The sequence below is a fragment of the Hemitrygon akajei genome, chromosome 9 (assembly GCF_048418815.1).
Source record: "Hemitrygon akajei chromosome 9, sHemAka1.3, whole genome shotgun sequence".
Taxonomy (NCBI): Eukaryota; Metazoa; Chordata; class Chondrichthyes; order Myliobatiformes; family Dasyatidae; genus Hemitrygon; species Hemitrygon akajei.
In genome coordinates this window covers 120154994-120180067 of record NC_133132.1, presented here as the reverse complement: position 1 = coordinate 120180067, position 25074 = coordinate 120154994, and the positions used below count along the sequence as shown (strand labels likewise).

At 39.3% G+C, this 25074-nt stretch overlaps 1 protein-coding gene across 1 annotated transcript; it reads left to right on the top strand.

Moving 5' to 3' along the window:
• LOC140733488 (14-3-3 protein theta-like) lies at nt 1–24946 on the top strand. Its single transcript, XM_073056892.1, has 6 exons — nt 1–105; nt 516–1010; nt 18404–18527; nt 18954–19117; nt 21451–21546; nt 23881–24946. Exons 2-6 carry the CDS (start codon nt 621–623, stop codon nt 23944–23946), a joined length of 840 nt encoding a protein of 279 aa, XP_072912993.1. The 5' UTR covers nt 1–105; nt 516–620; the 3' UTR covers nt 23947–24946.
• The last annotated feature ends 128 nt before the right edge of the window (nt 24947–25074 follow it).

Below are 25074 nucleotides of genomic sequence, written 5' to 3'. Positions count from 1 at the left end.
GCGTGGCTTTCCGCGTCCGTCAAACCGGGTGGGTGGGCCCGCCTCCACCTCCGGTCTTCCGCTGGCCCAAGTTGATCCATTTGAGGAGATTGAAGGTTGAACCAGGTTTGTATTCAGGGAATCTCTTGCGATAACCACTCTTCTCTTTCGGAAGGAGGCAAAAATAAAGGGGAGTGGGGAACTAATTTATAAAATAATAGAAGGGTGATCGATATTTTAAATTTAAAAAGAATTTTGGAATTGTCTGCAGTCTTGGAGTTTTGGGTTAATTTTGAAGATTTCTTGGATTTTAATAAAAATCCGCCATGTTTCTTTTTTTTGTACTTTGCACAAATTAGATCCACGCTACTCTACCCCGAGATCGATTTCGGAGGGGGAAAACAAGCGGATGTAGATAAGAACACCCCCTCACCAATGCACCCACTCTCCCGCTCTTTGCCCACCTATCAAACTCTTTTGGGCACATTGGTTTTGTCTTAGAATAAATTTCCTCTTTTCTCTCCGTCTCTCAACAGATTGCATACCTTTTAGCTGAAAGGCGGAGTGAGCAGGAGAAGTTCAGCCCTCGGTGTACCGAAGGCACAGCAACAGAACTCAAGGAGAGGCCGGCCGACAGAAGCATGGAGAACACTGAGCAGGTCAAGCAAGAGAAACCAGCTGAGCAGACCAACAGCAACCCCGACGATGCCAAGCAGGTTGATCAGACCAACAGCAATCCCGAGAATGCCGAGCAGGTGCAAAGAGCCAAGCTGGCCGAGCAGGCCGAGAGGTACGACGATATGGCCGCTGCTATGAAAGCGGTGACCGAGCAGGGCTCTGGGCTCAGCATCGAAGAGAGGAACCTGCTGTCGGTCGCCTACAAGAACGTGGTGGGCGCCCGCCGCTCGGCGTGGAGGGTTATCTCCAGTATGGAGCAGAAGAACGAGAAAGAAGAGAAGAAGCTACAGCTGATTAAAAGCTACCGGGAAAAAGTAGAAGAAGAGCTCCGTGAAATTTGCGGCGACGTCTTGGTAAGCGGTGTACAAATAAAGGGGGTGGGGGGGGGGTGAGTCTCGATTAGAGGTTCCACTAGCTTTGAAACCATTGTAAATAAACTTCTCTCCAAAGAAGCAAAAACGCATTAAGTGCGTTTATGTGCAATCTTCGGTCAACTTCCGTGAAGTACTTAATATAACAAAGAAATCTGAAACATGATTAAGACGGCTCTGTTTGAGTTACGCTATTGAATATTGGTTTTCTAGGTTAGTGTGCTTACATACACGTGAAGAGGGAAAAGATTTTATCCAGCTCTTCAGATTTTTTCCCACTACTGTTTGTGATACGCTTAATTAATTCAAAGCTATACGCAGTCGGTATGTAATATTGTAACCATTCGAGGGGTGACGTTTTCAAAGATTAATTATGAATTAGAATGCTGCCTTTAGCTGTAGCTGATCATTAGCAGAGTAAGCCATTCCTGCATTAAAATGTTTACATTTTCTGTTAACTAACTAAAGTTGCAACATTTAGCAGAAAGTTGCTCGTGCAGTTTTATAGACAGCATTGTAAAACTGTTTCCTTGTTACTGTATTGCTACATAAGCACCGTTTGAAATGGGTATATTTTCTCTGAATTGGCGAATTTTATTTTTGCTTGTTTGGGCGTTGATAGTATTGAGTGAAAAATACAGGTAGTTATCCTATTTAATCTTGTATCTTCCCTTAGATGGATGTCTGTTCTTAAAAAAAATGTAGGCTGAAAGTTAATTTTAAGATGTTTGATGTATAAATAAGGCAACAGTGACGACGTTTGAAACGCGGTTGCTTTAGCGTGTTGGAAACTGACTCCCATTTCAAATATGAGGTTTTAAAATTTAAAATTTAAAATAATTTTTAAAATATTTTTTTCTGTACTGCTGCCCTCCACTTACTGCAGATGTCACTTAAAACTGCCACATTATCCTATCAGGCTGCTGCAGTTCAATAATATGTCAAATAAGTTCATGGCAGTCATATTATCATATCATGGTTTCAAGTTGAATTTAGGTGTGCAGGCTGGGTGGGGTGGGTTGGTGTGAATCATATACATCAGATCAGCTTCTTCACAACATGATGTTGCAGCCAACATCGCACTTTTGAGGTTTATCGTAATTATAAGTCTGCCTGATTTAATTTAATTTTAATTACAGATATTTTAAAAGAAGTTTTTGAGGAATTTTATTTTAAACTAGAAATATTGAAATTGCATGTGAATTGAGCAAAATGCCTTGAGGAAGGTGCAAAATCACAAAAGAAATGATAAAACGTGCATTGCTTGTTACTTTCCTGGATTGAAATCTGTTTTTCTCCTAGTGATTATTCAGTGGCATCAGCCCTAGGCTGAAGATTTTAGACAGGTCTATTTTGATGCATTAAAAAAAAATTGAACATGGTTGTATGAAATCTGTTGCTTTCAATGATGTTTCTGAGTGTTTGACAATATATACAGCCTTAACTCTTTCTTCTTTTGGTTATTGTCAAACATTTCTGAATGAATTTTCTATTCTTTTATTTCATGAAAATAATCCATTCTAGATGGATTTTCAAGCAATTTGTACATTAGCACAAACTCATGCTTCTGTGATCAGTCAATTTAAACAAGGTGGTTTTGGAAATTGGCTTTGTAACTTCTTCCTGCTTTTTATTTTATAAAGTACTTCTCATTGTCAGCCATACCTCTATTCATTTTAAGTAGTGACAGCTTCCTTTAGTCAGATGTATTGTAGAACAGATGGAATTGGTCATTAATGTAATTAAATCATGTCTCGATGAAAACCTGGCTTGAAACCAACTGGGTAGAAATGCAGTATTAAATGGCTCTTGCCCCAATTTTGACTCTCTTTACTACCAGCTTCCTAACTGAGTTGCTGAATCTGACCTTTGTCCTGCAGTTAGACTTTAAATATCTTTTTCATTTATACTGCTGTCATTTCGCATTTCTGGACACATGGATAGGATGCACATTTTTAATGTGGACAAATTAGGCATATTAAGCAGTTGGAAAGTAGCTGGAAGGTCAAATTGACTACATTGTTTTTTCAATGGTTAAACTAGAGATGAATATTCAGATGATGTGATTCTGAGATGAGCAGTATTGTGATGGGTGGATAACTAATTAAAATGCAGTTAGTTGGTGAGTTAAATTGTGCCAGAGTCTGTTATGTTGTATCCTAGGATCCTGATGTTTTGGAGGCTTCATTGGATATAGTTTTATGCCAAATGTCTGGAGTGTGGTCAACATAGAGTTTGTTTTATTTCCAAATAGGTATAGAGCTCATTCTTATCATTTTGGTTTACTTGCAATCTCACAACTTCATTTCAGTGTTGTCTGTGTGGAATTTGTGCCATCTCTGTGTGGGTTTCTTCTGGGTGGCTAAGTAATCAACCACCACATCTCAGCTATATAGTGATAGATTAATTTGCTGCTCTGAAAGGTCTCTATTTTAAGAGGGTAATAAAAGAATAAAGTTGATGGGTAAGATTTGCAGGATTATAATGTTAAAGGGGTTGTCACAGTAAATTTAAGAATTTAAGTATGAAATCATCTAGATTTGGTGAACTACAGGTGAAAATGGGCAACATGAATATTAAAAATTGAGGTAAAAGGTATGTAGATGGGTAGAGAAGAGTGTTGCAGGGCATATGCAGGAAGAGCAAGGAAATTAGACATTTTAAGGGAAGCTAGAAGATTAGGGAGTCAGATAGAAATAGAGCACTTTAGCTGCCATTCTGTTCAATTAATTCCCTCTGGTGTTTACTATAGATGTAAATAATTTGGGTTTAGGAGTAAGTTATGAATCAAAATGGATACAAGTTAGGGGATAAAGTTAATCCTTTAGAAGGTTGGAAGCTATAGCAAGTGAATTCCAGTGAGATGAGGGAATAGAAACACTGGCAGATGGAGATCGGCATCAATGTTTGTAAAGAGCTGCAGTTTTGAAAAATAATTCAGAATATTCTCTGGGCTGAAGTTATTGGATTAAAGTACAGTGATGTAGCTTGGTTTCTAGATTTTGGATTGTAAATTTTATATTCTAGAACAGCCAAGAGTTAATGAATCTAAATAGAATTGTAAGGCTTAAAATTACTGGAGCTTAATCTAGATTGCTGCCTTACGTTGGGGAAATAGCAAGAAACAAAATGGATGTTTTTCATTCAAAATCTTGTACTGAGGCAATGCCTAGATAGAAGTATTTACAACTTTGAAGAGTTTGATTTGAGGGCAATAAGTTGAGAAGGCACTACCATATTTAAATGGTGGAGTTTTGGGATGGGTGCAGGGTGAACAATGTACATCTTCAAGCATACAGCAGAATGTTTACATTTGAAAAAGTTTATGAAATTTTTGTGCTTGATGTTGACATTTTGAAAGTTGGATGTGCACCAATGTGGGAAGTTCTGCAGACCCTAGAGATTCTTTAAATTAAAGCAAGTACTGACATAGCTTTTAATGCATTGTTGATGTGAATAAAGTATTATTCTTTCAGTTGCTAATCCACATTGTGCGGAAGAACTGTTACTTCTGGCACTGTTCAGCAAAGCTGATTTAATTTTTTGTTCATGTTAAAGAGGCCACTGAGCAAAACTGTTATCCTCTACTACCTTATTTCCCTAGTGTATTAACACTGCAAAGTTAATTTCTACTGCAGGATTGGAAGTTTGTTCAAGATAATGTTATTGTCATAATCAGTGTTATTTTTTTCTCCAAAAGTTTTAATTACTATTATGGAACTCAAATGTGCTCAATTTTATCAGGTACTTTTGTATGGTAATTTAACATCTCTTAATAATATAATAAGTAGATATAAGTGGTATGGCCTCTTTGTTCTAACATTCGGGTTTATTATGTACTTAACCACCAGCTTGTCACACTTCACTTTTTCGCACTTAGCTACTGTGTTTCCATGGCCGGCTGGTGGCGTAGTGGCATCAGCGCTGGACTTCGTAGCAAGGGCTCCCGAGTTTGAATCCAGCCGGCCCCCTTGCATACTTTCCATCCATGCTGGGTTGAGAGTTGAGCTGGCAACTTAGTCTCGTAAAAATAAGAAAAACGGCAAAAAATTGCCGTTACGACGGCGTCCCAATGACTCCACTTGGAGTTGAGGGCTTTCTTCTTCTACTCTGTTTCCATGGTATCCAGGGTCCAGAGTTCCTAATTGCCTAATTCTGCTCCTATATCTTATGGTCTTATACTTGACAACTTGACTTAGTGCAATGAAGTAGAAAATTCTGAAGGTCTGAAGAGAACTTTAAGGAAATTGCTTCTCATTACAGTTGTAAATGGCCAGTAACTCAAACTGAGACAATAGTTTCATGCTGCCTCCCTTCCCTTTTTCTTCACTGCAAATTATAATCTTTACACAGAACATGGGACTCATGGTAGCATAGCAGTTACCATGATACCATTACTGCCATTGTCTGTAAGGAATTTGTACGTTCTCCCTGTGACTGTTTGGGTTTCCTCTGGGTGCTCCGGTTTCCTCCCACAGTCCAAAGGCTTACAGATTTGTAGGTTGATTGGTTGTTGTAAGTTGTCCCATGATTAGGCTAGGTTTAAATCAGGGGTTGCTGGGTGGCTAGGCTCAAAGGGCGGGAATTGTCTATTCCGTGCTATATGCCACTAAATAAATATAACTTGAAGCTGGGGGCATCGGAGTTCAGAGTTCAATTCCAATGCTATTTGTATGTCTTTCCCATGAACTGGTAGTTTCTTCCTACGTTCCAAAGGTGTGCCTGTTATTAGGTTAATTGATCATTGTAAATTCGGCTATTGTTAAATAGATGGGTTGCTGGGTGATGCTGCTTGTTGGCTAGAACGGCCTGTTTCTCACTCAAAATAAATAAATAAGCTGCCTTTCTATATGCCTTGTCAGCCCCCTTAAATGTAGAGCTCAATTTTGTTTTTTTGAATCAATTAAAAGTATTGTATGTTTAGATCAAAGTATTAAACTACTATGTTTTTTTCATTTGCGAAAGTCAAAATCTCAAACAATTTGTACCTGATATAGTCATTTTAAAGTTTCTTTACAACTTTTTGATTCACATACCACAGGGTATTACTTTTGCATTCTTTGACTATGCTTAATTTTTCTTGTGATTTATACTGTATAATGTTTAACATTCTTTTCAAGCAGAAACTGCATTGTACCAGAAACTTAGCATTTAGAAATGCATTTACAAATTATAAGAGTGGAAGAATGGTGCATTTTTTTGCAAATATGAGTTGGTTGATCTAAGTGAAACCCAATTTGACTGGTATTCATGTTAAACTCAGAGTTTTCAAATGTTATTTTCATTTTTGGCTTTTTAATTTAATATTTCCCAATGTTGTAGCCTGAGCAATGTTGTATCTAATCTTTAATCTCATTACTTTAGTCATGTTCAATTTGCAGACTGATTATTCCGAATTTTGAGTTGAGTAATCATTAAAAAAAACATTAATGCTAAGGAAGGGGAAGGTTGGGGGTTAGATTTGAGTTAAGTTGTTTACTAATATAGTGACTTGAAGAGTCAGAATCAAGTTTAATATCACTGGTGTAAGTCGTGAAATTTGTTTTGTGGCAGCAGTACATTGCTATACTTAAAAACTGTAAATTACAATAAGAAATTATATTTACATTGTGTCCCTTTGGCTCCTGTATCTCCTCATTGATGGTAGCAATGAGAAGAGAGCACATCCTGGATGATGGGGTCCTTAATGATCAAGTCAAGTTACTTTCATTGTCATTTCGACCATAACTGCTGGTACAGTACATAGTAAAAATGAGACGATGTTTTTTTCAGGACCATGGTGTTACATGACACAGTACAAAAACTAGACTGAGCTACGTAAAAAAAAAAAACTACACTAGACTACAGACCTACCCAGGACTGCATAAAGTGCACAAAACAGTGCAGGCATTACAATAAATAATAAACAGGACAATAGGGCAGTAAGGTGTCAGTCCAGGCTCTGGGTATTGAGGAGTCTGATAGCTTGGGGGAAGAAACTGTTACATAGTCTGGTCTTGAGAACCCAAATGCTTCAGAGCCTTTTCCCAGATGGCAGGAGGGAGAGGAGATTGTATGAGGGGTGCATGGGGTCCTTCATAATGCTGTTTCCTTTGCGGATGCAGCGTGTAGTGTAAATGTCCGTAATGGCGGGAAGAGAGACCCCGATGATAATCTCAGCTGACCTCACTATCCGCTGCAGGGTCTTGCGATCTGATATGGTGCAATTTCCGAACCAGGCAGTGATACAGCTGCTCAGGATGCACTCAATACAAACCCTGTAGAATGTGATGAGGATGGGGGGTGGGAGATGGACTTTCCTCAGCCTTCACAAAAAGTAGAGACGCTGCTGGGCTTTCTTTGCAATGGAGCTGGTGTTGAGGGACCAGGTGAGATTCTCCTCCAGGTGAACCCCAAGAAATTTGGTGCTCTTAACGATCTCTACCTAGGAGCCGTCGATGTTCAGTGGGGAGTGGTCGCTCCATGCCCTCCTGAAGTCAACAACCATCTCTTTGTTTTGCTCACATTAAGAGACAGGTTGTTGGCTCTGCACCTGTCCGTTAGCCGCTGCACCTCCTCCCTGTAAGCTGACTCATCGTTCTTGCTGATGAGACCCACTACGGTTGTGTCATCGGCAAACTTGATGATGTGGTTCGAGCTGTGTGTTGCAGCACAGTCATGGGTCAGCAGAGTGAACAGCAGTGGACTGAGTACACAATGATGCCGCTGCCTTGAGCCTTTTAAAGGTATCCTCTGCTGGAATGGCTAATGCCTATAATGGAGCTGGCCTAGTTTACAACTTTGTGCAACTCTTTCTGATCCTGTTCAGTGGTCCCTCCATACCAGACCATGTTCTCCATGGTACAGCTGTAGAAATTTGTAAGTGTTTGCTAACATACCAGGTCTACTCAAGTATAGCCACTGTCAAGGCCTCTTTATATTTGCATTAATATGTTGGGCCCAGGATAGATCTTTGGAGATGTTGACACTCAGGAAGTTTTTAACTGCTCACCCTTTCCACTGCTGATCTCCAAATGAGGACTAGTGTGTGTTTCCTCAACTTCCCCTTCCTGAAGCCAACGGTGAATTCCTTGGTCTTACTGATGTTGAGTGCAAGGTTGTTGTTGTGACACCATTCAACCAGCTGATTTATCTTGCTCCTGTACACCATCTTGTCACAATCTGAAATTATCCCAACAATAATTGCCAGCTGCAAATTTATAGGTGGCATTTGAGCTATGCCTAGCCACACAGTCATTGGTAGAGTAGAACAGTGGGCTGAGTCTGGATCCCTGAGGTGCACCAGTGTTGATTGTCAGTCAGGAGAAGTTATTTCTGATCTGCACAGACTGGTTTCCGGTGAGGAAGTCAAGGATCCAGTTGCAGAGGAAGGTACCAAGGCCCAGGTTTTGGAGCTTGTTGATTATATCTGATTATGAACAGAACTGGTGTTTAGTCCTATCTTTATCTGAAAACCACTCATTTCTTTCCTACAATTTATTCAGTTCATCTGTGCAATGAATGTTCGTCACTGCCCCCTCTTGGCACTGAAATCCTTTACACGTACCACTTATAACTAATTCCATTTGTGGCTTGCATCCAACTATGGTATCTCCAGTGGTGTTTATTGCCAACTATTTTATAGCTCTCAAAACATGTTGAAAATACTAGAAATATTACATGTTTAAAGTTGAGAATTTCAGTTGTGCATAGTCCAAGCTATAGAGCTTGTCAAATTCTAGTCTTGCCCTTCCTGGGTCTGTACGTTTTAAACTTGTGTCCGATCCGGGACAGGCCCTGTTTTCGTTACTCCTATTTCATTGTAGTACAGGAGCCTGATGACCCACACTCACTGATTCACAATCAGCTACTTCCCATCTGCCATTACATATCAGAATGGTCCATGAACATTGCCTCTTTTATTTGCACCATTTGTTTTGTAATTTATAGTTTTTTTTGTCTTAGCACTGTATTGTTACTGCAAAACAACAAATTTCATGTCTTCTGTCAGTGATAATAAATCTGATTCTTACCTGATTTTCTGCAAGTAAAATTGTTGAATGGGCAAAAGATTTCTTGTTTGCATGTTCAAGCGCTTCAGTCTGTCAAATTTAGATGGGAGAATAATTAACTCCTAAATACAGTATATAAAGCTGATGCCTCTTTTACCTGGCTTTGTTGAGTTTTGTTGTAACAGCTTGTATTTGGTATTATGGCAGCATACACTTCAATATATAGCTGTGAGCTCATTCTTAGTGTTCTGTATAAGTTGATAAACTTCAGATAACACCTGCTTTTTATGTTTTTTTTGTGTGCAGGAGCTTAATTACTTAGTTTCTGAGCTCTCCAAGGTATTTGTAGGTTTTGCATAGGTTTGCTTAATTTGAGACCTCCCTGTTGCATCAGAAATTGTGCTGTCAAGTACCAACCCCTTTTTTTTAGATGAAGTTACCATTTCCTGTTTTTGTTTTTCTTTCAAGTTTTACGGAGGCATCTTGCTGCTAATGGCTTATCACCAGTCTCTGGAGTAAACTGACTTGATATTCTTTCAAAGTAGCTTTTCAAAAATGGCCTATTTTCACTCTTGTGACTTTTGTAAACCTACAAGTTTGGTCTCATAGTCCTTTTTTTCCTAGATATGGATTTAGAAATTTATATGTGTAAAACTGGATTATTGATAAATGGTGGATGAACACAAGTTTAAAGGCAGCTTTAGTTTGAAATAGATCTATAAAGGACAGTTTCAGTCTGACTAGAAATTGTGTAGGCAACGCACACAAAATGCCGGAGGAACTCAGCAGGCCAGAGGGCATCAATTGGAGAGAGAGAAAAAAAGTACAGTTGACATTTTGGGCTGAAATCCTTCGGCAGGACTGCAGGAAAGGAAAAGATGAGCAGATTTAGAAGGTGGTGGAGGGAAGAGAGAAACAAAAGGTGATAGGTGAAACTGGGAGAGGGAGGCATGAAGTAAAGAGCACGTGGTCAAAGAGTTGGAGAGCAGCAGAGATCACAGAAGGGGAGCAGTGAGAGAGGATTTCACTGTGTTCTGGAATTCAATAAACATAAGGTGCAATGAATAAATGAACTCCAATGATTTTAAGTTCAGGACCTACTGCTAAAACATGGCTGGAAATGTGTAGGAAAATGGGATTGTCTTGCCTATAGATGATAAACAGAATTTTGTTCTTGCTGGGTTATTCTGGGATCCTTTAGCATGTCTTCTATTTAAGAGACATCAGAAGCTTGTGGCTGCTGCATCTAAGGTAGGCTTGAGGAGAGGAAATGATCAATAATGCATTTTTGGCAAGAGATATCTATTCTAGCTGTTCAGTGGCTTAAAGACCTACATAATAGGATTAAGGTGCATGATATTTCATTAAAGAACAAATCCCACAACTTTTAAGTTGTTAATCATGATCAAACAGTGCAATCTTTTCCTATGAATTTCTATAGACTAAAGAAAATAACTTTTACAGAATTTTAAAAGTTTTTTTGTGGAAACGCATTCCAAAGTATCGTGGAAGCATGATCAAGTAAAATGAGGTAGCTGCTGTAATCTGGTACAAGAATTGAACCTTCTGTTGTGTATTTGAAATGTGAGAGAGTCCAGGAGTCTTAAGAAAGCATAGTTGGTAATGATGGATCACTGGAAGGATATAATATGGAGAAATAGTGGATTGCACAAAGCCTGAAATGGAGAAAATGGTCAAAAGATGTAAAAATGAGGCTATTTTATTTTTGAGGTACAGTAGAACAAGAACCCAGCAAAGATTGAGAACAGTCGGCCCTCCTTATCCGTAGGTTCCGCATGCACAGATTCAACCAACCGCGGATCGGGAAAACCTGGAAGTTCGTTCTCCAGCACTCGTTGTTCGAGCATGTACAAACTATTTTTTTCTTGTCATTATTCCCTAAACAATACAGTATAACAGCTATTTACATAGCATTTACATTGTATTAGGTACTATAAGTAATCTAGAGATGATTTAAAAGTACAGGCAGTCCCCGGGTTATGAATGTGTTCCGTTCCTGAGTCCGTCATTAAGTCGGATTTGAAATCGGAACAAGTACATCTGGTATTTTTTAGCGTCAGTTAGTCAAATGTTTGTCTTAGTATAGAGTATGTATTTTACCTTTCTATGCATATAAAATACTTAAACGTATGTATTTTAATAATTAAGCCACTGCGTTGCTTAGTAATAATTGTAGCTTTCATCGGGACAGGACCTTGACTTGCTCCATTATTCTCACTTTATCCTTTAAAACTATTCCGATCGTTGACCGACGTAGCCTAATGCTTTTCCAAATACCGATGGCGTTTCACCACTTTGCGTTTGCTTTATTACTTCCACTTTATTTTCAATCGTGATCGTGATTATTTTCGTGAACAGAAACACTGCGGATCTAGAGCTGCACTGGGTCTTAATGTCCACCGCACTGAGACAGGTTAAATAAGGTCCGGGGTTCCGCTGGGTCCTAAAGACCACCGACTTAAGCATCCGCAGGGGGTCCCGGAACGAATCCCTTGCGGATAAGGAGGGCCAGTTGTACACTATAGAAGAGTAAACAAATGTAGAAGGCCGAACACGGATCTAGCAACGACTGTTCAAGCACGTGGATGTCAGCGAGTTAGACTGGCGGGAAGAGTTTAAAAAGAAGTCAGCTTTATAGAGAGGGTGTCAGAGTAGGAGGGCTTTGGCTCAATGGGTTGAGGCGAGGTAAGTTACTTGTGAAGAATAGGAAGTATGTCTGTGAGTCCGGTGTTCTGTACTGGGTGTCGGATGTGGGATGTCCTGGATTCCCAGCCTCCCGGATGGCCACATCTGCACCAGCTTAGGGAACTGAAGATGCAGCTTGATGACCTTCATCTGGTCAGGGAAAGTGAGGAGGTGACAAAGAGGAGCTATAGCAAGTAGTCACACCAGGGCCTCGGAAGATAGATAAGTAGGTAATAGACAGGAGAGGGAAGTGGGGGGGGGGGGTAACTACCTGGGGGAAGCAACGGTGGCCATGCCTCTGGCACAGAGATTGGCCCTGTGGCTCAGAAGGCGAGGGAAAGGAAGAATGGCAGCAGTGATAAGGGACTCTATAGTTAGGGGGGCAGACAGGCGATTCTGTGGACGCAGGAAAGAAACACTCGCGCTAGTTTGCCATCCAAGGTGCCGGGTCCAGGATGTTTCTGATCACATCTACGATATCCTGATGTGGGAAGGTGAACAGCCAGAGGTCGTGGTACATATTGGTACCAACAACATAGGTAGGAAAAGGGAGGAGGTCCTGAAAACAGGAAAGAAGCTGGGGGTGGGGGGGGACGTCACGTGATGACGTAGGATTGAGATGCTGGAACCCAGCTCTCCCGTAAAAAGTTAATAAATTAATGTCTAAACGAAGAAAAGTTAGTCAATACTTTCAAAAAGTTACTTATAAACTACTCCGGATTGTGTCAAGCTATGCCTCAAGGAAGGAAGATGAAGAAAACTAATACCGGGAAGACTACGCAAGTTGGAACAAGAACAAGGCCCATGTCTACCGAGGAACCGCGGTCTCAGGTACATTATACCACCGGCGATACGGAACAGGAGACTGCGGCAACAGTGGCCATTTCTAAAGGAAAAGGCCATTGTGAACTGCGCAAACGCGAAGGATGGAGCATGCGCAAACGGGAGCAACAAAAACTACAAAGCCCAGCTACCACTGCAACTGAAAGTGATAGCGAATCGGAGGGAGAGTCAGACCTTCCGGAAAGATCAGATGAAGAGGGAGTTAAAAGTCCTTCTAGAAATATAGAAAAGACTTTGAGGCAAATAATGCGTAAATTAGACACATTAAAAGTAATTAAAAATAATCAAAAAATACTCCAAAAAAAATGACCAATATGGAGATTATGCTTGATAAAATGACAAAGAGACAGGAAAAAATGGAAAAAAGAATTACGGACTTGGAAACTACAACGGAGGACATGGTTGAAAGAATGGACAAAATGGAAAATGAAAATACTGCTTGGACATCAGAAAAAAAACAATTTATGGAAAAAATTGATAAGCTTGAAAATTTCAGTAGATGAAATATATTAAAATTGTTGGACTTAAAGAAGATATAGAAGGAGAAGATCCAATAAATTTTTTTCAAAAATGGATCCCTGAAAAATTGGAAATGGAAAGCGAAACTCCAATTGAGATCGAAAGGGCTCATAGATCCTTAAGGTCAAGACCTCGAGCTGATCAAAACCCACGATCAATTTTGATAAAATGCTTACGATATCAAGACAAAGAAAAGATCCTGAAGGCCGCTGCCCAAAGTGCCAAAAATAGAAGCGGGCCACTGATGATAGCAGGGAAACCAGTTCTTTTTTATCCTGATATAAGTTACAACCTGTTGAAGAGAAAGAAGGAATTTAACCCAGCGAAAAAAGCCTTATGGGAAAAGGGTTATAAATTTACAATGCGTCATCTAGCAACACTGATAATTTTTTTGGAGGAGGGAAAAAATTTTTTTTTTCCGATTATCGAAAAGCGGAGGAGTTTGTACAGGAAAGAAGCTGAGAATCAGGACATCAAAGGCAGTAATATCAGGATTATTTCCTGTGCCATGCAACAGTGAGTATAAGAAGAGTCAGGTGGATGATAAATGCATGGCTGAGGGATTAGAGCAGGGGGCAGGGATTCAGATTTCTGGATCATTTGGGACCTCTTTTGGTGCAGGCGTGACCTGTTCAAAGAGGATGGGTTGCACTTGAATCTGAGGGGGACCAATATCCTGGCAGGGAGGTTTGCTAAGGTTATTGGGGAGAGTTTAAACTGGAATTTCTAGGGGTTGGAAACCGAACTGAAGAGCTGGAGGAAGGGGCACAGTTGGCTCACAAATAGAGAAAGCTTGGAGACAGTGTGAGAGGGAGGATAGGCAGGTGATAGAGAAGGGATGTGTTCAGACTGATGGTTTGAGATGTCTATTTTAATGCAAGGGGTATCATGAACAAAGCGGTTAATCTTAGAGCGTGGATCAGTATTTAGACCTATGATGTTGTGACCATTACAGAGACTTGGATGGCTTAGGGGCAGGAACGGCTACTCAGAGTGGCAGGCTTCAGATGTTTCAGAAAGGACAGGGAGAGAGGCAAAAGAGATGGAGCCCTGGCATTGTTAATCAGAGATAGTGTCATGGTTGAAGAAAAGGAGGAAGTCATGGAGGGATTGTCTACTGAGTCTGTGGGTGGAAGTTAGGAACACCAAAGGGTTAATAACTCTACTGGGTGTTTTTTTATAGATCACCCATTAGTAACAGGGACATCGAGGAGCAGATAGGGAGACAGATTCTGGAAAGGTGTAATAGTAACAGGATTGTCGCAGTGGGAGATTTTAATTTCCCAAATATTGATCGGCATCTCCCTGAACAAGGGGTTTAGATGGGGTGGAGTTTGTCAGATTGTTCAGCAAGGTTTCCTGACACAATACGTACACAAGCCTACAAGAGGGGAGGCTGTACTTGATCTGGTATTGGGAAATGAACCTGGTCAGGTCAGGTCTCTCAATGGGAGAGCATTTTGGAGATGGTGATCACAATTCTATCTCTTTTACCATTGCTTTGGAGAGGGATAGGAGCAGACAACCTAGGAAAGCGTTTAATTGGAGTAAGTGAAAATATGAAGCTATCAGGCAGGAACTTGGAAGCATAAATTGGGAACAGATGTTCTCAGGGAAATGTACAGCAGAAATGTGGCAAATGTTCAGGGGATATTTGTGTGGTGTTCTGCACAGGTATGTTCCAATGAGACAGGGAAAGGATGGTAGGATACAGGAACCATGGTGTACAAAGGCTGTTGAAAGTCTAGTCAAGAAGAAAAGTAAAGCTTACTAAGGTTCAAAAAATTAGTTAATGATAGAGATCTAGAAGATTATAAGGCTAGCAGGAAGGTGATTAAGAATGAAATTAGTAAACACAAAGTACACTGCAGATGCTGTGGTCAAATCAACACGTACAAACAAGCTGGATGAACTCAGCAGCTCGGGCAACATCCGTTGAAATGAGCAGTCAACGTTTCGGGCTGAGACCCTTCGTCAGGACTGAAGGAGGAGGGGGCAGGGGCCCTATAAAGAAGGTGGAGGGAAGGTGGAAGGTGCCAGGTGAAAAACCAATCAGAGGAAAGATCAAGGGGCGTGGGAGGGGATAGGCAGGAATGAAATTAGGAGAGCCAGGAGGGGCCATGAGAAGGTCTTGGCGAGCAGGATTAAGGAAAATCCCAAGACATTCTACAAGTATGTGAAGAGCAGGAGGATAAGATATGAATAGGATTAATCAGGCGTGACAGTGGAAAGGTCTGTATGGAACCAGAGGAGATAGCAGAGGTACTTAATGAGTACTTTGCTGCAGTATTCACTACAGAAAAGGACCATGGCGATTATGAGGAAGGCTTACAGCAGAATGAAAAGCTTGAGAATGTAGATACTAAGAAAGAGGATGTGCTGGAGCCTTTGGAAAACATCGAGTTGGATAAGTCACTGGGACTGAATGAGATATACCACAGGATACCTGTGCAGGAGGCGAAGGAGGAGATTCCTGAGCCTCTGGCAATAATCATCAATGGGGTCGGGAGAAGTTCCGGTGGATTGGAGGTTTGCAGATGTTGTTCCCCTATTCAAGAAAGGGAGTAGAGATGGCCCAGGAAATTATAGACCAGTGAGTCTTACGTTAGCGGTTGGTAAGTTGACGGAGAAGATCCTGAGAGGCAGAATTTGGAGAGCTTTTATGATTAGGAATAGTCAGCATGGCTTTGTCAAAGGTAGGTCGTGCCTTACAAGCATGATTGAATTTTTTGAGGATGTGACTAAACACATTGATGAAGGTAGAGCAGTAGATGTAGTGTATATGGATTTCAGCAAGGCATTTGATAAGGTACCCCATGCAAGGCTTAATGAGAAGGTAAGGAGGCATGAGATCCAAGGGGACCTTGCTCTGTGGATCCAGAATTGGCTTGCCCACAGAAGGCAAAGAGTGGTTGTTGATGGGTCATTTTTTTGCATGGAGGTTGGTGACCAGTGGTGTGCCTCAGATCTGTTCTGGGACCCCTTTGTGATTTTTATAAATGACCTGGATGAGGAAGTGGAGGGATGGGTTCGTAAATTTGCTGATGACACAAAGGTTGGGGGTGTTGTGGATAGTATGGAGGGCTGTCAGAGGTTACAGCGGGACATTGATAGGATGCAAAACTGGGCTGAGAAGTGGCAGATGGAGTTCAACCCAGATAAGTGTGAGGTGGTTCATTTTGGTAGGTCAAATATGATGGCAGAATAGAGTATTAATGGTAAGACTCTTGGCGGTGTGGAGGATCAGAGGGATCTTGGGTCCGTGTTCAAAGGACACTCAAAGCTGCTGCGCAGGTTGACTCTGTGGTTAAGAAGACTTACAGTGCATTGACCTTCATCAATCATGGGATTGAGTTCAAGAGCCAAAAGGTAATGCTACAGCTGTTTAGGACCCTGGTCAGACCCCACTTGGAGTATTGTGCTCAGTTCTGGTCGCCTCACTACAGGAAGGATATGGAAACTATAGAAAGGGTGCAGAGGAGATTTACAAGGATGTTGCCTGGATGGGGAGCATGCCTTATGAGAATAGGTTGATTGAACTCAGCCTTTTCTCAAAGTGATGGAGGATGAGAGGTGACCTGATAGAGGTGTATAAGATGCTGAGAGGCATTGATCGTGTGGATAGTCAGAGGCTTTTTCTCAGGGCTGAAATGGCTAGCACAATAGGACACAGGTTTAAAGTGCTGGGAAGTAGGTGCAGAGGAGATGTCAGGGGTGAGTTTTTTTACACATAGAATATTGAGTTTGTGGAATGGGCTGCCAGCGATGGTGGTGGAAGTGGATACAATAGGGTCTTTTAAGAGGCTCTTGGATAGGTACAGGGAACTTAGAGAAAATAGAGGGCTATAGATAATCTTAGGTAATTTCTGAAGAAATGTTTGGCACTGCATTGTGGGCTGAAAGGCCTGTATTATGCCTGTTTTCTGTTTCTGAGTCTTGGAATAATCTGGTCCAAAGCAACCACAGCAAGTTTAGTATGGGTATTGGTTTATTATTGTAACATGTATGAAGACAGTGAAAATCTTGTCCTGTATGCTGTTTATACAGATCAGATTATTACACTATGCATTGGGCTAGAAACACTTTATGCTGCATTGTTATTATTTTACCTGTAAAAGCTACCAAAAAAGTACACTCCAAGTAGACAAGAATTTAGATTTAAAAGAGTAAATTGATCATATAAGTAATGAATGGATCTGCCAGGCAGCAATTTGCAACAAGTTACCATGGCTGTTGAGAAATTTGTTGTTTTGTTTTAGCAATACAGTGCATGTCATAAAAATGACTATAAATTGCAGAAAAAAAGTGAAAAAAATAGTGAGATAGCATACATGGACTTTTCAGAAATCGGATGGCAAAGGGGAAAGGAGCTTTTCCTAAAATGTTGACCATAGGTCTTCAGTCTCCTGTACCTTCACCTGATGGTAGCATTGAGAAGAGGGGATGTCCTGGATACATGCCATCTTTGCAAAAGTTGTTGTCAACTGGGATGACATTTCTTGGACGTTTTGAAGATGGGCAGTTTGTTAAATGATAGAATTGGTAGCTTGTCCAAAACTAAATGCTACAATTCCATCATTGATTTTGCTTGGAGTAGTTTTGGTGATTGAGGATGGGGTAAAGAGGCTAAAGATGGGATGATATTTTGTGAGAGCAGAATAATTGGATACACTTTCTATTTTTGCTTTGAGTGACCCTGGTAATTTTTGCTAAGATGTGCTTCCATACTTAGGAAGGGAGCTGAAGTATATTTTGGTCAGATCGTTATCTGGAGTAAGTGTATTGTATTGGTTTCCTTAAGGAAGGATATATATGCATTTGAAGCGGTTTACGTTTACTCACCTGTTACTGGCATGAATTGTTGTGTTACAGGAATAGGTTGGACAGACTAAGCTGGAGTGTAGAAGAGTGAAATATAGAAGATTCTGAGTGTCTTAGTGTGGACATGGAGACAGAATTTGGTCATGTGAGAACTTAGGACTAAAGGACACTTTGAAACCAAACAAAAATCAGCACTTAAGATAAATGTGCTGCAGCTTTTTTTTTCCCCTGAGCATTGAGTGTCTTTCAAACTCCTTGAAGAGTGGTGGAAAAGACACTGAATATCTTTGAGACAGAGTTGTGTAAATTCATGACAAATATAAAGAACTGTTTCTGGAGTAGCATTTTTCCTTTCCATCCAACTCCACCTGAATGCATGCAAATTGAATGTTGATATCATGTATTGTTGTAGTGTTGTAGCACTTCTGAAATTTATTCTTGTTCTGCATTGGACTTGCTCGAGGGTTGACTGACTTTTTTCTCCTCTCCCTCCAGGGGCTGTTGGATAATTACTTAATTCCCAATACCAGCTGCTCAGAGAGCAAAGTCTTCTACCTGAAAATGAAGGGTGATTACTTTCGGTACCTCGCCGAAGTTGCTTCTGGAGACGACCGACAACGTAAATTAATTTTTTTTGTCCTTAAAACTGAAGATCTGTCATTTTTTAAAAAACAAATTTGAACAAATGATTAACGTGCAAGTTTGTCATAAGGCAGCCTCTTGTTCTCATCTAAAATGCAAAAAAAGGTGGTTCAAAGCTGTTTCTCATCTGCTATGAAATTATTCCATAAACCTGACATTTATTTATGAATTTTAATGAACTGAAGGGATTCCAGTTGAAGAAAACAAATACTTTTATATTTAGAATTAGAATGCTGGAGTTCTGACATTGCACTGCCTTAAAAATGTCTTGTATAGACTTTCAATATGTTGACTGTAATTTTGAAATTAATTGAATTAGTAGTTCTAACATTGCTGAATTAATGATGGATAGAGTTTCGAAGGCAAACTAGGTTTCAATTTACGAATCTCAATATTTTTGTAGAAACGATACAAAACTCGCAAGGGGCATATCAAGCAGCGTTTGAAATCAGTAAGGAAGGTCTGCCGTCAACACATCCAATCCGTTTGGGTCTTGCTCTTAATTTTTCTGTGTTTTACTATGAAATTCTCAACTGTCCAGAAAGTGCCTGCAAGTTGGCAAAAGATGTAAGTTATATCCTTTCCAAGTTTGAAGATGTAATTGGAATAAATTTTAAACTTGTTCTGGCATATTCATGCATACAGTTATGTTTTTTAAAAATATCTCTGGGCTTGCTTTCCTTCTCTAAAGGCATCAAGGTGTTGCTGAGGTACAAAATTGATGTCAAAGTGTCCATCATTAACACGAAGAAATCCACAGTAAATTTTAATTAAAATATTTTGCTACGGGCAGTTCAGAGTTATCTGATCAACAGATCTGATCAACATGTTTAACAGATGGAGATCCAGTTGGGAGAATTTGCCTTACTACTTTCCTAGCTGTTTGGTAGAATTTGGGTAATTTGCAAATTTTGAAAATGTTTTTGTAAATCAATCAGTTTGGTTTCTCTTATTAAGTAAGTTATAGATAGGCTGAAGGTTTAAGTATCTATCCCTGATGTACATAAATGGAGTGAGGGAAGAGTTTTCAAGCTTTACCATAGTTGAGAAAGTCATCAGTAAAACTGGAAATTGGGCCTACTTGGTGTGCATATCCAAGGGTATAAATACAAGGATATGTTTATTTCTTAATTCCATGAAATGGAATTGGTGTTGATTTAATTTTATGGTATTAATGGATGTGGGGGATTCTCCAGTCTGACGCCATGGCCTGTGGGCAAGAGGTATTCTAATGGGCTATTTCATGACGGTTTGTCAAAGTCTTTAGACATGATTACTGATCTTGCTTAACATCTTAATTATTAAGATGATTATAGTCCTCTGACTAAAGCAGCCCAGTTCAACATGCTTCTGCATTCAGTATTGCTTGCAATGCTCATCTAGCAATTTTCTTGTCTCAAATAACATTTGAAGAATTAATCATATCTTTTCTCGACCTTTGCTCCAAAAACAGCCGTGGCTGATTTCAACTAACACTGTGGCTGAAATCTCTACTACTTGGAACCAGTCTTTTGCACACTCTAGCTTCCATGTCCTTACATGAAACTCTGCCTCTTTTTATGATTTATGCACCTGTATACCCAGGTCTCTCAATTCCTGCATATGCTTTAGACCTATGCTTTTAATCTATATTTTTCATTCGCTGCCAAAATGTTATGTCACAGTATTCTGTATTAACTTGTTTAGCTATTCTGTTCATCTGTGTCCTCCTACAAACAGTTATTATCCTATGTCGACAGCACTCCTGCATTTTGGAAATTTTGAAATGTTAGTTTGTACGTCCATATTTAAAATATGATATAACATTTTTTTGTATTTAATCTATGCCCTTTTGTTTCCATTTTCAGAAAAAGACATCTCACTTCTGTTTGGTCTCTTTCTTTTCCCTCAACCTACTGATATTGAAACCCACTCAGTCTTCACAAGATTCTGTTTCCTGTACTCTGTTCTTGTAAATCTCTTCTGCATTTGTCCTAAAAATTAATTCATTATCCTTCTACTCCACTTAAGGTTTATGTTCCAAGAAAATTAATCTACTTATCAAAATGAACCACTTTGCAGAGTTGAATTGCATTTGCACACTTTGTAACCGGGTTTGTCTTTGTAAAATGTTGGTGCTTCAAGTATTAATACATGATTATACTCTTAATTTGGTGTTCTCTATAAAATTTAGCAGAATGCTTTAGTTCATAAGAAAATAAATAAGCTCAATTTAAAATGTGCTTTAAAACTTCCTATATTTTGGATGGGTATTCATTAATATGATTGGTTAAACTGTCTTCTCATCTGGTTGACTAAACAGCTATATTGGAGCCAAATCCTCAAAGATAATTTGGGATTGCTGTGCTTTCTAACTAAGCAAGTCTCAAATAGCTACTCTTATGGAATGGACATAATGGACTACAGAGAACTGGCATGAGAGATTTGTGGAAAGTTGCAAGGGTCCTGAAGGTCTTCCAGGGATGAAAATACACTGCACTTTAAATGTCTGAGATTTCCTATTCAAACAACAGTGCTAGTTTCTGTCCTGAAGATGAGATATGGCTCTAGCATCACAATTTTTGGATAGGGTGCCCTTTTTTTTTAGTTATTCTTAGCAATTGCTATTGATTTTGTTGAATAATCATTGTATATCATTTATTAGATAATAAAGCCAGATATATTTTGAAATGTTCAACCATGAGTATTTCTGCAAGGTAACTGACCTTCAATAACATTTTTTTTGCTCTACTGGGTAGATACTAAGCTTGCCAAAATAATAGTCCTTTCATGGGTTTCAGATTTGCCCTGTTCTGGTAGTATCAGATTGTTTGTAGTCCTTCCTGGGTTGTGGGGATTCAGCACAACAGCACCTGTCTGATATTGTCTTTCTGATTTCCAAATTCTGATCTATTTACTAGGCATTTGACCAGGCTATCAAAGAGCTGGATATTCTTCAAGATGATAACTACAAAGACAGTACCCTTATAATGCAGTTGCTTAGAGACAATCTTACAGTAAGTTACTTCAGACTTTTCCCTGTACATTTCAGTATTGAATTAAAGTTGTACGTGTATAACAAGTTTTAACTTAGGAGATTTTTGTGCCATGAAATAATGAGTAGTCATCCTTGAAATGTTCTGATGCATTGTGTAGATGACTTACCAATGCATTTTATAAAACTTTGCTGAAGCAACAATGATGTCATTATTATCTGTCACCACAGAGGCTGCTAAATCCTTAAAATTCACTATCCAAGAGGGCTGTGGAGGCTCTGTCTCTGACGAAGCCAAGACAAAATCCATTAGATTTCTAAATGTTAAGGGAACCAGGTGACATGGGGTTGATCCAGTGATGTTGAGGTGGAAGGTCAGGCATGATTTCATTGAATGAGGGAGTAAGCATAAAGGGCTGAATGACTACTACTATTTCTTGCATTCTATAATGGGGAGGGGAAGGATTTCCATGAAGATGGAAACAAATTTTTGAAAAATAGACTCTTCTCAGGCTTCCTTTTTCAAATTTTTGTAAACTTCAGCGGGCAAGGGGTGAGATCTGGGGTGGTAGGGTGGCATGGTAGCATAGTGGTTAGCACAACACTGTACAATCCAGGCGACCCAGCTTCATTTCCCCCGCTGCCTGTGAGGAGCTGTACGTAACTCCCGTGACTGCACAGGCTAGGATGAAATTAGAGGATTGCTGGACAGCGCGGCTTGAAGGGCCAGAAGGACCTATTGCACGTTGTATCTCAGTAAATAAAATCTTAGCATGTCAGGGAGAGCATGAAAATGGGGCTATGAGTGAAGGGAACATGTGGAAGAGTAGCCAAACATTGAAAGAAGACGTAGAAGGCAGTGCTAAAAGTTATAATTCATGATGAAACCTCCACTAGAAGATTGGAGGGAGTGATACCATGGAGGTGAAATTGAGCATTATGAGCAAAGGAGAGCTTATCTTACTAAGAGGTTGTTTGATGTCACCTGCTGCCTAGTTGAACCCTGAGGAAGTGGGTAAGGAGGAATTCACAATTGCTGGCTTGTATTGGAGCATGCTTTAGTTTCTCTGGTGTAGGGATGATGGAAGTGAAGTCTTGTCCAAGAACACATGTCCATGAAGTATGGTTTAGAGGATAACTGAGAACTGTTGGTGCATACATAGCAATATGTGAAGAAGGGAAAGAATTGGGTCAAGAATAGTGATCTTCAATCCAGAGCATCCCAAGAGAAAGGGTGAAGAGAGAGACGAGAAGCTATATTGTTTCAGAAGCTCAGGCTTTGTTTAGATTGGAGTAAGTCTATTATAGGAAATTGCTGTTCAAAAGGAGATGATGGTGGCATAGTCAGTTCTCTCAAAAGGGGAAGAGAATCACAAAGGATGGGTGTAATTTTAAGGCCTGTGGAAGAAAATGGAGGGATGTAAAAGGGTAGATGATTGGTGGCAATGCATTCAAAATTATTAATAGGTAGGTGGCAAATACTGAAGGATAAAGTTGATGAGATCAAGGTATTGTCTGAGAAGGGGACTCCAGTGATGGTAGTGTTCAAAGATTAGTAGTAGTTAAGAATTAACTAGTATCTAGTTAATTAGGAACTAATTGTTGAAGGGTAAAAAGCAGCCCTTTGAGATGTAATGATGAGAGTTAATGGTAGAGAAATCCAGAGAGGCATTAATTAAGAGTTGAAGCAGGTCTCGTGGCTCAACTAGTAGTGTCAGAAACCTGAAATTCATCCTAACCTTGAATGTTGTGTATGGAGTTTGCATGTCCTCCTTGTGACTCTATGGGTTTGATCCCACATTCCAAAGATGTATGCTTGTAGGTTCAATGGCCACTGTAAAGTGCCTCTAATGTTTAGGTGGAAGTCAGTGAGATGTGGGAGTAAAAACTGACTAATAGGATTAGCACAATTAAGTGGTTGATGGTGATTGAGGATTCTATGACTTGAAAGGCCTCTTTCTGTGCTGTACAACTCTTGTCTTTGAACAAAACTATTTGAGTATTTTTTTTCTTAAAGGCAAAATTGAGCTCTGAATAAGCTAATTGGGATTTAGTAGTCTCAATGCATAAAATATAGGTTATATGAAATTCAAGTACCTATTGTCATACAGGTTCTTAAGATTAAATTATGGGAAGTGTCTCCATTAAGTGTCTCCATTAGAGTTGCCTGCAAATAATTTTGCTATGTACAATGAGGAATTGTATGTTTTTAATACTTAGTTATTAAACTTTGAGCGAAAGCATTCTATAGGTGGTCATGTTTGGATGTTATTCATTATAATATTTATAAAGTTTTTTTGAGAATTTTTAATATTTACGTACGAGATTGAGTAACGATTTCCCCCTCTGTTTCTAGTTATGGTCATCTGAGAGTGCAACTGATGAGAGTGAACCTGTTGCAGCTGAGCCTGGAGAAAATTAGGTGCACTCAAGGCACAATTCTCCAAACTTTTTACACATCTCCATTCCTTACTACACTCAAAAATTCCTATAGTAACAAAATTTGTCAGTACTGTACTTATTATCTATGTATTGAAAGTCCCATATTTTGTCTTTATATACACACCATTGCTTTAAAAAAAAAAGTCCATCCCTTGATTTGTGTTGATGGTTGTCTGCCTTTCTGGTATGCAATTACTGCTGTAGAAGAGTATATAGTTTTAACTTTATAACGTGAGTAACCTCAAAAATAGAGGACAGATTGTTTTAATATTTTAAATACTTGCAATGTTTGTATTGTGAGCATATTAATAAAAAATTGCTGCATTAGAACGTAATTCAGTTTTACTCCAATATCCCTTTTTTGCTTGCTTCCCATTGTCAAACCACTTTCCAAATTTGCCAATTTCTAGTTCTTCAAAATTAGACTCGTGCATTAAGTACTCTTTCACGCTCCTTGATTTACAATTGTCATTAATTGAAAACTGACATAGCTTAAGTAAAATAGTCCTTGTACACCTCTTTATTCTGCAGGAAGACTGGCCTTGTGTAAACTAGTTACTTTGTGAAAATATAAGACTGAAAACATTTAAAATACAATCAAGTTTTTTTTAAAAATCCTTGTGATTTTGGAAATAGTGAATCTTCACCTTTTTTAAGAAAGAAATGAATCCTTCACCTATCCATGTCATGCTGATCACTTCTCAACTGTTACAGAACATTTCTGCTGAAGTTTGGAATATGCTTGTAAATGATTAAGTTACATACATGACTTTGAATACACTGGAATGGGAAATCATTGGATTGGGCCCAATAATTTTTTTTAAAGCATATTATTTCTTTGCAAGTTTGTGCAAATATAAGGGGATTTTCAGTGAGATTTGGACCACTATAATTGTTAGTCATTTTATCATAATCTCCAAAGGCCTTGTGAAAATGTCAATGCCCAATGTAACATGAAATAAATTACATTTTATAGACCATTTTTACTGACTGTGTATATTATTTTGAATAAGAACCACAATGGAAGATTTTCAAAAAATGTACATAGAATCTCTATTGGTGTTTTAACACTTTATCACTGATGAGCTATTGTTAAAAGTTAATTTTG

What these genes read in the sequence shown, in the direction of transcription:
- LOC140733488 (XM_073056892.1), top strand. Translation starts at nt 621, where the DNA reads ATGGAGAACACTGAGCAGGTCAAGCAAGAGAAACCAGCTGAGCAGACC. An exon ending in AAATTTGCGGCGACGTCTTG is followed by an intron (nt 1,011 to 18,403) that starts GTAAGCGGTGTA and finishes CTCTCCCTCCAG; the next exon opens with GGGCTGTTGGATAATTACTT. An exon ending in CCTGCAAGTTGGCAAAAGAT is followed by an intron (nt 19,118 to 21,450) that starts GTAAGTTATATC and finishes TCTATTTACTAG; the next exon opens with GCATTTGACCAGGCTATCAA.